Source organism: Pezoporus occidentalis, unplaced genomic scaffold (assembly GCF_034315485.1).
Source record: "Pezoporus occidentalis ecotype Australia unplaced genomic scaffold, CSIRO_AGI_Poc_V1 ctg133, whole genome shotgun sequence".
In the NCBI taxonomy this organism is placed as follows: Eukaryota; Metazoa; Chordata; class Aves; order Psittaciformes; family Psittacidae; genus Pezoporus; species Pezoporus occidentalis.
The window spans coordinates 1,923,697-1,939,304 of NW_026913136.1; the positions used below are offsets into that span (position 1 = coordinate 1,923,697).

The following is a 15,608-nucleotide window of genomic DNA, read 5'->3' on the forward strand; positions in this document are numbered from 1 at the left end:
ATTGTGCCTTGCTGGGTACCTAGCTGAAGTGGTGGGCACATCTGAATTCTGCTCACCCTTGCTCCCAGTAGTGTGAGAGGCAGAAACACAGAGAGCCTTAGAGTTCAGATGCTGAAATACGGATTTGTTTTAGTCTGTTAAATGGTATTTGAGAAGGAACAAAAAGCCATGGGATCAGTACTGCACTAACCCACCTAAGTCTACCATTCTGTTCTGTGTGATGCTAGAAGCTGGACTAAATTTTGGCTATGGCCATCAGCATTTATTCAGCTAGTCTTAGTACACATGAAATAAAAGCTCTCAGTCTGAACCCTGTTCTGTCAGATACACCTGAAATTTGGGACATTTCTGTTCTGACACAGAACACAAACTGTGCTGCCTCTGCAACGGACAGTATCTTCTTTTACTGTTCTGAGCCTTAGCACTGCCAGGCTGCTACCACCACTGCAAACTCTTACAAAGTCCTGTAAAGCCCTTTTGCTCTGTCAGTTGCATTATATACTGTGAAGTACATCCTATACACTTACTAAGCCAGCTACTACCCTGGAACAGATGTGGGCTAATTACATTTTCAAGTCCAGCCTCCTTTTATGTGCTGAAATCATAATTCTGTGGGTTGCTGAGCTGCAGTATGCCTGTATATTCTGTTTTGTCCTCTTTGCCCACCTTTGCAAATAAACCACAATAACTGTGGATATGAATGGACTTTGAGAGGCAGATGGTGGAAAGTACAGCCCTTCTGCATTAGGGTATCCTACTGCACCCTACCTGTAGTGGAGGGGCTGTTGTGCTTGCTTCCTATGGACAAGTTTTTAGGTTTGGGATTGATGGGGAAGTGGAAATCCATTACTGGGATCTCCAAACTCTAACTCATCCACACCATGTGGATGCTGTTGCATTGACTCATTGAAGAACACAGGTCATCTAGTTCGTCCCTCACTCAAAGCATTTCCATATTAGCAGCACAATCATCTTCTTTTACAGTCCTTTCTTCATTAATATAGAATTGGCAAGAATAAACAATGCAGTCACTCTAAGGAAATCTACTTGGAAACAGCTAGTCAGACTTCAGTCAAACAAAACCAAATCTGTTTGTTGAGGTTGTGCTTAGCCTGCAGGTTATGTCAGAAAATCTTTCCGTACAAATAATTTTGATTGTCAGCATTGTAGTGTGGGGATTTGCTTCCTCCATAAGCACCGACTATCAGCTTTGGCTAGCCAATGGAAATGGCGGAGGAGAGGGCAGCAGATGAGTGAGTAGTTTCTTTGCAGGCTCCCTAAAGACACGCCTATGATGCATAGAATAGGGAAACAAAGAAACCGGGTATACCCATGCACAGGGCTGAGCACACAGCATGGAAAACATTCAAGTCCTGTGGAAGCAGTGAACCGTGATCACTAAGAGACAGCGATGTGCCTACTGTGTGCTATGCTGGAGTTACTGTTCAACATCTAACCTTCCTGCATAAACTGAGTAAATTGCAACTGAAATGAGCTCTATTTAAAATAATTAATTAATGGTGAAATTAAACCTAACTTATGAAAAGATACAGATCAAAATCCATTTAACAGCAGAATGCAATTGTTGAAGTATAATTCTGCAGACTTGAGGTTAATTTAAAAGAAACTCAAACACTTGAAGGCATAGATACGCAGTTAAAACCTTCATGTTATATTGATTGATCCATAGCTATTCTTCAGAGCAACAATATCGGTGATTGCTGAAGCTGCCCAGAGATGTGTGCAGGAGAGGTGGACAAGAGCATGGGCCTTTTGAAAAGGTGAAGCAAAGCAGCTCTTACTTGTGCTTCTGCAGGAACACAGATAATAAACAGTTTCCTAGTTCATGCTCTATGCCTGTGTTTGCAGTTTAACATCAAGACAAGATTAGTTCCACAGCTCCTGGATAAAAGTGATTTTTGAATAATAAGACAATCAGTATTGCATTCTCTGTGATCTAAACTTTCACTGATACATACTGTTGCTAAATGGGTCCAGCAAGTTCAGGGTTGTAGGGGTTTAACATTATTTACCTGTATTTCAAATGCTGCCAATATCGTATTTCTGGAAATAAAAATAAACTCAGGACCTATGAAACTTTGATCATTTTTGTAGCAAAACATCCTGATTGCCTGTAAGGTAAACCTGCTTGATGTCATTATATAAATTTCTGAAAACCAAGCCAGTGGTTTCTTTTCCAGCTAAGTAATACAAAGCTAAGGCTGACTTTTCCCAGGACTATTGGATGTGCGTGTTAAGAAAAAATCCTCAGTTCTTGGTCTTTCAGTACATATATAGAATGTGCTCTACTTACTGTCAGTCTTACAGAAGCAACTTGTGATAAAGAAATCAAAGACTTGTTTGTCCTCTTTTAGCATCATGAGTAACAAGTAACTGTGACCTGGAATGGTAGCTTCCCACTTCATTGTTTATGGTTGATTTCCACGTCTGAATGGCTCTGCTCAAATGTAAATAATGGGAAAGTAGCATGCATGTGAAATGTGATACCTATCCTAGTCACAGCACTTGTGCTGTTTCTTCGTATTTATGGAAGTTTATCATTTTTCTACTTCAGCAAGATAAAGTTGAATGTATAGAATTAATTTAGTGAATATACTCCAGCATGTTTTTCTGGAACAGGGCAGTAGCTAAAACAGGAGAGCAAAGCAGCACATTATGAAGTACAGGTGAAGCAGTCTGCTGTGTGTGCTGACACTTTCCAGAATTCGTTGTGCAGTTGACTGATTTCTGTGCCTATGAATTGCATGACTTGCATAGGTTATAACAGTATCTACTGTATAAGCTCTTTAAGAAAAAGGTGCATGTAATCTGCTGTTACCCTATTTCATGTGTGTTTGACAGATACCAAGATGCTTGTAAAAAATGTGATTTCTGGTAAAAGTGAAAACTTTGTAACTTGTGTACTCAAATTTGGTCCTTGCACAGAGAATGTTTCTTAAAACTGTACTTACTGCTTGAGAAGGTGATTAACAGAACAAGTTGCCTAACGTAATAATTGAGTGCATTTACCACCTCTCTTACTTCGGTATCACTGGTAGGGTATCATTAGCATAAGGCTGTTCATAGCTCGTCTGGAGGTGCAGGAAGCCAAAGAGCAAGGGAGGTGACTTCCTACAATGAGAGAAGAACAGCTGGTTGGCAAAAACTGTCCTTAGAGGAACTTTTGACAGGAATTGTTCCATTGGAGAGGGGAGCAGCTGAGGTAGCCTCTGTATATGAGATTAGTGCTTTCTCCCTCGAAACTAGCATATGTGAAATACACTTCTAGCAGAAGGGGCATACAGCTCTTTTCATCCTCCTTCTGCAATTGCTTTCCCAAGCTCTGTTTTGGCTCATTGTCATCCTGAATTTTAACACTTCTTCCAGCATGTACCTGAGATTGCTCTTGGGGAACTTTTATTTGGATACTTTGGAAACGGAAGTACTTCAGTTCTTTCTGGTTCATTAGTCTCTGAAATAGGGAGAAATTTAAGATCCTAATTTAGGGACTGTAGGATCCTAAGAAGATACTCCTAAAACCTCAGCATAACAATAACATAACTTCTTACTTACAAGTTTCATGTTTCTAGAGAACTGTATAGAAGAAAACAGTTTCACCCATGAACAAAGCAATGCTTAATGTAATTTTCAAAATGATAATGTATTTATATTGAAGGCCTGCTTCTCTTCCATACTTGGTGCTTCTTTTATCAGTCCTCTACTCCCTGCCACTGCTTGTAGGAAAAATTCAAATTTTATATTCCTTAAATGGAAATGAACCTGTATTCTCACATTCCCAGGTAGCACGTTTTCTAATGACAATGCTCAACAAATAAAAGCAAGCTTAACATATACCAGTAAGTGAAAAAAAACCAAAATCCCAAACCAAGGAAAGCAACAACAATCCAAAGCAAAAAAACAAACAAACACCCCCCCCAAAAAAAAAACAAAACCCCAAAATCCCCACCCAAAAGATATTTTTGTGAGTTGCACCCTACAAAAACTATTTTTTCTCCTACTAATATATATATTTTTTTTTTTGTCAATTATTGGTACCCCTTACTTCAGACTACTAGCTGCTTGTAATCTCACAAACAATTATTCCTTTTTTGCCTCAAACGCTACAGGATAACAAGATGGCGCTAGTGTAGAAAAACTCCATGAAGGTAGAGAGATGGGTATTTTCATTTGGTGGTTTGTAATAAATAATAAACTCACTATTTATAGGTAAATTACAATTTTGCTTGAAGATAGTTGCATTTCAGAAAGTTTTTAAATTTTCAACCAAAAAAAAAATCCAAGGTATCCACTGTCTTGTACAATAACAGCAGATAGCTATTAATTATATTGTGTAGCAATGGCAAATGCAAAGTTTATGTAGAAAATGTGCACTTAACCTAAAAGAAAGTAGACATGTCTATGTACCTAGACATACCTGTCTTACTCAGTTTTATTTCCAATTACTTTTTTTCTGTAGTTATCCTCATATTGAGTAATAAAGTTTAGTTGGAAGCTAGTCAAATGATATCCAGAAACTAACTTTCTCAAGACATATCTTCTTGACATAATGGTTTTTAAGAAGTCTTCTCTCATTTTTGCATGTAACAGATGCTTCTATACCTAAAAAAAAGAAAAAAAAAAAAAGAGCAGAGCGTAACTAGCCTATTTATTCATTCAGGCTTAACAAAAGTGTGTATATGTGTATGTATATATATATATATATATATATATATATACAGGTTGCTTCTGGTTTATGATTGCAGGAGGTAAAGAGCTGCAATTCAAGATGCTTTTAAAAGGTGGAACTGTCAGGATGCTTGTGTGTATGTTAGTTCAAGACTAGCCCTGGAACTTTCGTTATTCCTGCTCAAGCTCCATTTTTGCTTTAAGAAAATACTTCTATATGTCTTTCACATCACTTCAACAGTTAAATGGTAAAAGCCAATTTTTTCTATTTATACTGTAAGATTCTGATATCAGTTATATTTGATCTACAAGGCATTGTTGTAGATCAAGTAATATATGGCACACTTTTCTAAAAATGACTTTTCTGATTATTTTGATATTTGTTTATCTCTAGTGAGGTTTTAAATTGCACCATACGCTACGAAGAAGCATTCAGTTTGCTGACCTTTTATAAGGCTGGTACCTTTTCCATATGTGAAGTTTTTCTTCCTGTCAAGATCTGTATTCTTTATCTTGTTGGCTGCCACCTGTCTGAAGCAATCAGCCACTTCTTTCTGTTCCTCAGTACAAGAGGAAAATCCTCTCTTCCCATGGATGGTGGAAGGTAACAGGATAATCAGTTCAGCAGTGATCCTCTGATGTCATTGTGGGAGCCCTGTAAAAGCAGATTATCTGTGACCCAGATAAAATAATTAGAAATTACTCGAACACTTAAAAATAACTGATCTACTAATCTCATTTCCAAAGTTAAAAAAGGCCTGTCTCTCAACATAACACTACCAGATGTTTCAGTTAAACAGCATCCTTTGCAGAGACTAATCTGAACCCTAATTTTAAAGGATTACCTTTGATTGTTTTTTATTTCAAACACTAACCAGTTTGTGTTTTCATTTTTCCGTATGTTCAAAAAAGTATTTATATGGAATGAAAGAAATTGTCTTCATTTTACCACTGTGTCTATCTAGTATGATTTTATGTGATTTTTGTGGTTAGCATTGCAGAGAAAAACTTTTCATTAAAATTATTTAGTAATTAACTTGTTTCTCTGGGTCAGAACTATGTAATGGATGGGCTTTTATAAATTTAATAGATACCATGTGGTCTTTGTACATGATGGTGGATGCATTATTATAAACTAAGTGGACAATGACTTTATTAATTTAATTAATGCTACCGGGGTTTCCTGTTAATTAACTGTTTGAATGGGGTACGGTGATATGCCAATATCCTGATGCATCACTACTATGTGGATGTTGTAGAGAGAAATTTCCCATTATTTGGTTTGTGGAGGATGTAAGGGAAAATAGTTTAACAGCTGGTGTTCAACAGTCTGTCTTGTGCACAATATTGATGCCTACCACATAGATTTTTTTCCCGTAGAAGCATTTTACAATCTTGGTATTTGTTGAGTGCTATGTTTTATTATTGTTGCAGTGTTTCTCCTTTTCACCTTCAAGTACCAAATATATTTCACTACCTGGTTTTTGTCATACTTGTAAACAGATCCATTTCCACATGAATGTTTTAAACTTATTAATTCATATATATTAACTATTTTACTTAGTGTGACTGATACTTACAGTGAGCATGTAATAAGGAACATTATTCATTTTTATCAAAGCTTGTTCTCAAAAGGACAAAAAGTCCTTTAAGGAAATTTTTAAAAGATGGAAATTGTAAAAATTATCTTTCAGATATAATTATTACAAAAGAATATTTTCAAGCCATTAATTTTCTTTAGGAGTATCATTTACTTTAATAGTATATTTCAAAAATGAAGTGCAAAGAATAAAAATGCCAGTGAAAAAATTAGAATTCTTTGTATAATCAGTCAGATAAACTCTTACAAAGGTTGAAATGCAAAATAATGAAAATTTAGCTGCAATTATTCTAGCAATAAACTCAAAGGCTTTTTAATTCCTTGAATAGTTCATACTGTTGATCCATTGCTGTTTTAATATAGAGAGTGCACAAGTGATCTAGTTGTGCTAAAATGCTTTTTTGTCTCTTAAGTGTCTTATAATTAAACTTATTCATAACTGTATCTTTAATCAGATAATCTATTAAATGCTATTTTGATTAGTGAAATACTAAGGTTTTTTTCTGTTTTTTTCAAACATGGCAGAAATGTAATCAAGGAGCTATTAATCCTTATAATTAAGTTTAACACAGAAGAAATTAGGATTGGTAGGGAAATTAGGATTCCCAGGCAAACATATTCTTTAGCTGACTATAATAAAGTGTAAGATATAAAGTAATTGTAGAGGGAGAGCAAAAGGTATGTAAACCTCAAACCCAATTAGTAATTTGAAATTAGAGAAGTAACAGAAAATAAGTTCATGTTAATGTTGCCTGTCTGTGTCTTCCCCATTATTATCCCTTCCCCATTTCCTGTCTCTACCTGTAATCCACGTGTAGGTAAATCTTTTATTAGAAGACTGCATGAAGTCCTGTAAATTGTCAGGAATTAGTGATGTCATGGTCTTTGGATGGGATTTTTTTAACTGTGTGAAGTCTTTTGTATTTTTACCTTATTCTTCACAATCAGAATAGCAATTTGTTTAACATTTCATTAAATGTATTCTGACAGTCTTAAACACATATTTACTGTTAAAGGACAATTCTAGTAAATTTCAAAAACTTCTTTCCTGAGCTATTTAAAATTTAAGGATAAATTCAGGATAAGTGAGGATAAATTCACACTGAGTGGCAAAAGGTCTCATCTGCATTTTTTAAATAATTACATGGTTTTAGGTAAAGTGGAATGCTTTTATTGAAGTTAATTATTTACAATATTATTAAGGAAAAACGTACATTAGAAAATTTAATTAAAGACATTTTATATTGTGCAGAGAGCCAAAATACAATGCAAAAAATACCCTGTGATCATCACTCAAGGAGGAAGTCCTTTTACAATTCTAGTTATTTTATACATTTATTATAAATAAATATTCAGTATATTTAGTTATTTTTTCTGAATAGTAAAGGAAGTACCTTTAACCAACTGAAAATAAGTAACTATAATAACGTTTGAGTGTTCTGAGTACTGAGTACATTTTCCTTAAAAGTTGCTTGTCTCATTTAGACATCAGACCATTAAAATGGCTTCTGTGTGAGGAAGGTCAACACCTAGCCTTCCTAAGTAATTTTTTTTTCCCTGATATTTTTGTGCTAAGAAGACATTCGTAAGTATCAAGAAAAATAGTATGTTTTGTCACATGCCTTGCTGTCATGCAGCTATCTGCCCATGACACACTAAGGATTTGAAATAGAACAAAGAAAAGATATCTGTTTGTAGGTGTGTTCCCAATTTACTGTCAGAGGTTTTCTTTTCATTGAATCCTTTTCTGATAGCTGATCAATGCATTGTTCAACTAAATTCATCAGAGCACAGAGGAGTGTCGAAGTATTCCTAGAAATAATATAGTTTAGCTTTTTCATTTTGCACACAATTCTCTGATTTAGGGACTTGAGGTTAAAACTGAACTAGTAATTTTCAGGCTGAACATAATTGTAATTGATAAAATTAATCATATAAGCTGTCTAGATGTAAGGAAACATCGCTAAAAGATGGCAAAGTGGAAATCCAAAAGTAATGTCAAAAAGCAAAATTTCTGAAATATGAAGTATGCTTTCTATGAGATTTTCAGTATTTTTATATTCTTCAGTTGATCACCTGTCATTTACGTGCACACAATTAAAGGATGTTGGAAGGAATGAAAAAACTTATTATTCAGCTAGATGATATGTTGTCTTGCACTTTAGGATAGAAGCAATGGCTGCAAATTCAGAAAGGCTTGCAAGTTTTGAGTATTTTGTTTGTATGTTTTTCTCCTCTCTCCACTTTATCATATTTTCCTGATGATTCTTATATACTAAGTATTTGAAAATACTGTATTAAGAAAGTGTGGCACAATGCTTATGTTCTTCTACTGGAAGTATTAGAGCTGTACTGATTACATGTTACTTTAAGCAAACACAGGAGAAAAATCAAACCCAAGACTGTGGCTGCGTGCTTAGGAGTTAGTCCTGTGAGTTACAAATTACAGCTTCTCCTTTGGAGAATATGAATCAGTAAGAGGAAAATATATTTTCAGTCATGTGCTTCTTCCATGATAAATGGTTCATGGTGAATCCCATCCTATGGCACAGCTTGTTAAACAGTGCATGTGATCTTTATAAAAAGCCTGTTTTTTCAAGCAGTTGGTTATGCTAATTCAAAATACAGCTATGAAAAATATATTCCTCTTTTTAGCTAATACAGGTGCATTTGCAAATGAATCTTAAGTTAGCCTGCAGAATGCAGTCAGTGCTCTTACACAGTTCTTTCCGTTCCCCATCTTAGCTGTTGTCCCTTAAACAAGCTGCTCTTGCAGACTTGCAGTGTTTTCAAAGCAAAAAGCCACTCTTCATTCCCTCAGCAGAATCAGAAACCTATACCCTTTTCCTCTTGTTTTGAAGTGATGTGGTTTTAATTATTGCTATGTTTAATTCCTTCAATTTCTTTTACCTTTCTCACGAAGGTACAATTTTGTTTTTCCTGGTTGCTTTAAGATGCTTATCAGTAGGTATGTATCTGAATAACTAGGTGCAAGAGTAATAGTTGTTTCCAATCTGGATGATCACTCCAGGGGTCCACATGACCCATCGTGAAATTAATCAATTATGGGTTAGTCAATTTTTTCTTGTATGCAATTGTGAATTTTATTTTATGGAGATAGAGGTTACTAGGACTCAATAGATATGCCATGTTTGCTCATAGCAGTTTATTTTAAACATTTGGATGATTGCTAGTTCTCCAAAAGATTTTAACGTCAGCATTAGGGAATAGGGAGGGAATCTTAGCAGAGTTCTATTTGTGATAATAGTAATCCAAGATGATAGTATATGCAGACAGCCAAAGCCTCTTAGGCTGTAACACTGATGTTGTAACAAAACCAGGGTATACATCAAATGCATAATTAAGAGAGGTGGTATTCTGGTTGAAAGCCATTGTGAGATATGTTAATGAACAGAGGAACACCTTGTCATTCAGAAGAGTGGTAAGATTATTCTAATCCTCCAGTCTCTGAAAGAAATAGAAATTGTCTGTCTGAGAAGAAAGCCTTAAATAACAGGCCAAAACTCAACTGGGGTCCTCTCCCTTTCGTTCCTTTCTTGTCTCTAGAGGGGCTACCGAGTTTCCTGGGTTGCTGTGAAGTTTCACTTTCATATGAAAAGGTAAATTAGTTCACTCTCAAATGCAAGTACATTTCAAATGACCCCAACTGTTTGGCAGCAGTGTTGGCAGAGGGAAGCTGTTAGGGGAATTTGGTTCACAGCCATAGTTCACAGCTTTTAAAATGTGGCTATAAGGTTTTTGTAATTCTGAAAAAGTATCCCAGAATCAAAGGGTTTACTGCTCAGTCCTAATTCCTTTAAAGTATTCTAAAGTAGATGTTGGGAAAGAGGGAAGGAGGGAGAGAAGGAAAGAAGGAAGAATTTCCTTTGACTTCCTATCCAACTTCCATATCCCTAGTGTGTTTTAAAGGTGCGGAAGCTTGACAGTGTTTTCTTCAGTCATGTTCTGCAGTTCCTGTTTTGGTGCTTTCACTTAAATCATTAATTTAATGGATTACATTTTGAGGGGGACAAACCCTCATGATCATCTTCCAGGTCACGATAACATGCCATGATAACAATTAAAAAGAATTACAACCCCCAGTTCTCAACCTGGGAATTCTTCAAAAAAATCTCAAATGTATTATTTAAAGAGCTGTATGAATATGTTAATGAATAAACAGTGTGAAGAAACATGGCAAAAAGCCGGATTTAAGGTGTTCTTTTATTGTGTTACTTCTGTACCCAAAGCTACTTTAAGGTTCCTTTAGTGAAATGATAGCATAAACCTTTAACAGCTAGAAATAAATTATAGTTTGGACTAGCATGTTACTGTTTTACAAACTTCTTTAGCAATCATTGCTTTCAAACATACCAAAGTTATTTTTATTTTCTAGTAACAGGTAGGCAGCTTTGAGTTGATAGAGATGATACTTTGTAGAGCTGAGATATTTTTGCAGTTACAGAAGGAGCATCTCATGAAGATGATACTATAGCCTCACTGAAATGTTGCGGAAGCAATACCTGTGTTTACTTAGTCCTTTTTTATTCAGAAAGTTGTGTGTGGATTTCTGTGGTCAGAAAAGGTGGTATTTGTTCTGGCAGGAGTTAGGAAAACAGCCAGCCTAAGGAAGCAGAATATCCCTTGGCTATGCCCTTAGCCAAGGCAAGCCCAATCTTGCCCTGTGAAGGAGAATGGCTTGTGTCCTGTAATGCTTCCCTGCCACTGGTGGCAGGTGAGGAGGAATATGCTAGACAAGCCCAAACAGTGGAAAGGAGCAGTTTATCTGTGGGAATCAAAACAACAGACAGTATTTACATTCTTCTGTCTCCAGTCCTATCCTCTCTCACTATGGAGCGGTTGTTCAAGTCTGCTTAATCACGGGGCCAGAACAGTTTATGTAGTCTGCTGTGAGCATGCCTTCGCTAACAGGGAAAAAACCTATACATTGTCACCACGATGCGCAGGTATGCGTGAGAAGAGGGAACTTCTCTTGTTTGCCGTAGTGCACCTAGAATTCAGCTAGGTACATCATGGGCACAATTAAGATTTTTTGCCATTTAGCATATAGTAAAGGATCCTCTTCCAAAACTCATCAGAGCTGGGAAGTGGATTTAGAAAGACAAAAGTCGACAAGGGAAGTTGAGGCCACCTGTATCTGGTGAAGCTTCTTCATTTTGTTCCCACTCATATTTCACCCTTCCTCTTCAAAGCTTTATGAAAGATGGTGGCAGAATCCCAGCAGTGCCTGCCCTGAATTGGATGCACTGATGGCAGGAACAATCGAGGAACACAGTATGGTTTTATTGCTAGGTAGTGTTTCCAGATGACAATGAAGTTGCAGCCTAATTAAACCGCAGCCCTTGTGTGTCTGTATAGCTGGGACAATGGAGACCAGTTCTTGGTTTCATTCAGATGCTAGTGTAATCTGACAGGTGCATTATGTGCATGCCTAAATCAATGAACAGTAAAGGGAAATGTCAAGCTGCTTTAAAAGGGAGATGGAATCATGAGAAGTATTTCAGTTATTGAATTTTGGACCTCATGAGGGATTTTGGAACAGAATGAGCTATGAATGTGCATTGAAAATCCTAATAATGCTGGAGTTTAACAAAAAAAAAAACACCACCCAAAAGCCTGACTTTTTTGTTAATTATGTAGTGCAAAAGTGAGAAAAAGTACTATTGTTGGTAGTTTTAAAAGCTTTATTTGGGGGTGATCTAAGCTTAATTTTTTTTTAATTATAAAACTTTGTGACTGATTAATCAGAAAAGTATGAATTTAATTTACTGTTTGCTTCAGGGATGCATTCACTCTGCATATCGTTTAGTTTTTGTTGCATTTTAAGAGAATAATTTTTGTATTTGGTATTTACCTGTAGTGACTGTGGAAACTGATGGTATATTCCTAGTGGTGCTATTTGCGTTGCAATACTCATAAAAATCACTATTTTAAACACTATTTTAAAACTTCTTCATAGCTCATGCTTTTCAAAAATGCCACAACTGTTAACAGGTACATTTTACTAAATTTTTCTGTGGTTATCTCAGTGGGATCAGTGCTTGTGAAAAGTATGTCAAGAGTCTATCTTACACACATTGCATCTAAATGTCCCATTAATTGTAATATCTGAATAAATTTTGAATGTAATAATGCGGTACATTTTTGTTGACATTCTGTGCTATGTGCTGTCACAGTAAAACCACACAGTACAGATTCACATCGTGTTTGTGAAAAACATTTAACAGACTGAGTAAATTTGCATGTATGATCTCACACCTATTTAAAACTAATCTGATGAGTAATATGTAACCTAGTTGCTTTCAGAATGACATTTTAACTGTTAATAATTGTAAATAAATACTTTTTTATTGTGTTTTCTTCAACAGGACACTACAAGTATAGAAAAAATGTCAAACTGTTGGGAAGACACGTAAGTGCTCTCAAATTTCTGCATTTGTTTGCTGAAAAGCTGAAGGAGTAGCTGGGGGTTTAAACTGTGTGAAAGAGAAAAGGAATTGCAGGGACTTTGTTAAGATTATTTTTGTGTGGTGTTGTGCTCTGTACTTCCTATCTCTAGCAGCAGTTCACTAATCTTTTAATATTGGTTGTACACAAAGTAGCCTCACATTAGTCCCATTCCAAAACCAGTGGAACTATATTTTCTTTCAACAGTAAAGATCAAAAGACACTTTCTGCTGTGTCTTGACATACATTTAATTGATTCAGAGGTTCTTCTCTGCTTCAGCAGTTGCCTTCGGTTGATTGACGACACAGATAGTTTCTGTTCTCCAAAGTTAAGTCTCAGCTGTGTGCCTTAATGAAAGAAAAGCTGCATTTATGATGCTGGGACACAATTCATCAGAGTCCAGTATTGGATCCCCAGCCAACCTGCATTGTTCTAGCTGACTGAAGTGCACTGTGGGCGTGCTGTCTTTCACTAATAATGCTGTCTTCTGTAGATCGAGGCCCCAAAAGCCATGGCAGCAGACCTTCTCAGAAGTTTTTGGCACTCACTGGAAGATCCTGTGGTTTATTCCTTTCAGGCAGAGGCAACCACTGCGTGTTCCCTACCACTTTGCCAATCACGTCTAAACAGATGGATGGTGGGCACAGATGGGTCCTCCATGCTGGAAGTGCATTACAGGTTTTATGATAATAGGACTATGACAGTCTTCAAGTCAATTAAAATCCACCCACCAATCATAGGCACAACAGTGTGCTCTAGTCTGTATTTAATAGTGGTCTTGATTCTGTTCTGAGATTAATACAAGTTGTATGTTTCATCTTAGGCATATTTACTTCTAAATTAGCTTTCCAAGGGGATTTCTTTTGTATTTGAGGTTAATACCAAAACCAAATGACTGGAATGCAGTCTTACTCTATTTGTTTCATACTGGCTTTTTTTTTTATTTCGGTAGAAAACACTGAAGTTTACATTGATTGTTAGCTTTCCCACTAAGTGTCTTATTCAGCCTTGATTTTTTTATCTGTAGGTGTGTCTTGATAATATTTATGTCTTTTTTCTGCTACATGTATTTAAAATTCACTGACACTGCCATTTATTTATGATATGCAATAGTAATCCTGTGGCACTGCACTATAAAAGGTAACGTATAAAACCAATGCAGACTTCTTCCAAAACCTTCCCCAAAGAGATTTATAAAAATACATGTCAATGTATGTGTTTATATAGAGAAATCAAACATGTTACAGTTATCTTTCTGCATAGATATGATCCTAGTGAAAAATATTCATGTCTTTATGTCATCAAAGGAGATGATATGTTCCAGGGTAAAGTATGCAGATAGAAAGCATGTTTTCCTTATATCACAAGGATTTCTTTGCAATAATTCAATAAAAAAGTTGTATGGTGCAAATACTCAAATGATTACTTTTCTAAAAATGTGGATTTAATTAGTTTGCATGATGTACCATAAAAAAGAGTATATTGTTAATAAAGTTATAAATTTTATGTTTCCTTTAGTTATGATTAGGTGGAATTGGTCTAAGTGTTTGTATATTGGAAATATATGTGAAAATATTTTAAAATATTTATACATCAGATATTTGGTACTAACATGAATAGTGAAGTACATTAACTGATTTAATAGGTTACTATGTCAATGTAGATAGCTTATTGTGGGCCCTTTAAGTGCAGAAGTAGTTAACTGAAGAAAGCATCCTTAAGGTTACGTTTGGTAAAATGATGATTTCCAAAGTACTGGATCAGCTTTGCTATATTGGAAAAATTGTGTAATTTATTCTGTCCCTCTGGATCTGTACAAATATCAGCGTGATATGATTTTTGAAAGTTCTGTGATTTTTTTGGAGAAATTCACAGCTTTGATGTGAATTTTTGTTCAGTTATGCTGCTGTGTTGTCTAACGGGACTAGGATCCACCTTAAATAACAGTCATGCAACAGGATAATGAAAGACAAAAAATCAGGATGTGATATAGGTAGTTTGGAGAGAATAGCTTGTTTACGAACAGTTCATTCAAAAAGAAGGGCTAGATTTGTCATGAGTTTTATTCATAATGATTTTTTACATCAGCTCTTTGAAAGTCGTAACATAGCCACTGCCAGTGTTGGGTGTCCCTTTATTGAATTAACAGGTTTTAACGATCTATTGAAAATTCTGAAAGGTACATCTTAAAAATGACTTGAAGCTTGAGGAAAGTGGATGAAAAGGCTGGAGCAGTGCTTGGAATTAAAAAGAATGTGCATACACATTATAAAGTAATGGCAGTATTCTCTCGGGGTTTTTTCTTGTTTGTTTTTTTGTTTGTCTCTTTGTTTGTTTTCCCGGGAATTTCACTAGTTAAGTCTTCGTGAAACACAGGGAAATAAAAGCAGTTCTGTTACCTGCCGGCATTGTGGAGCACAGGGGTACCAAACGAGGGCAGACGTCCGCGGTTTACCTGGCAGCGCGTCCTCCTTCGCTCCCCTGGCTCCCTCTGTTGGCCGCCCTCGGGAACGACCCGGTATGACCACATACAAGTATCTGAATGATAAGCCGCTTACTGGAGTGATAGAAAGAAAAGCCTTGAGGCTGAAGTATCAACCATACATTTAACTAAATCATGCACATAAAAACCCGGCCCGATTCTCAAATAAAAATGCTGTTTGCACAGATTGACAGTTTCTCAAATGTCTTCGGATTCTTGGATTTTTTGGTACTTTTTTTTTTTGTTTGTTTGTTTGTTTTTTTTTTTTTTGTCTCATTCTGCTATTCATCCTTAACATTAGGAATCAGTATGCAATGCAATTGAGGCAGCTACTTCCTTTTCTTACCCCATTTCTGAGTATGTGCAGGAGA

General features: G+C 36.0%; 1 protein-coding gene across 5 annotated transcripts in view; it reads left to right on the plus strand.

Moving 5' to 3' along the window:
* Positions 1-14,261, plus strand: part of ZDHHC21 (zinc finger DHHC-type palmitoyltransferase 21) — a 38,215-nt gene extending 23,954 nt beyond the window's left edge. For all 5 annotated transcript variants that reach the window (XM_062609014.1, XM_062609015.1, XM_062609013.1 and 2 more), the window contains 2 exons: positions 12,676-12,719; positions 13,249-14,261. In XM_062609014.1, coding sequence (XP_062464998.1) covers positions 12,676-12,719; positions 13,249-13,381 — 177 coding nt within the window. In that variant the 3' untranslated portion in view covers positions 13,382-14,261. The remainder of the gene's footprint in view (positions 1-12,675; positions 12,720-13,248) is intronic.
* Positions 14,262-15,608: the final 1,347 nt, after the last annotated feature.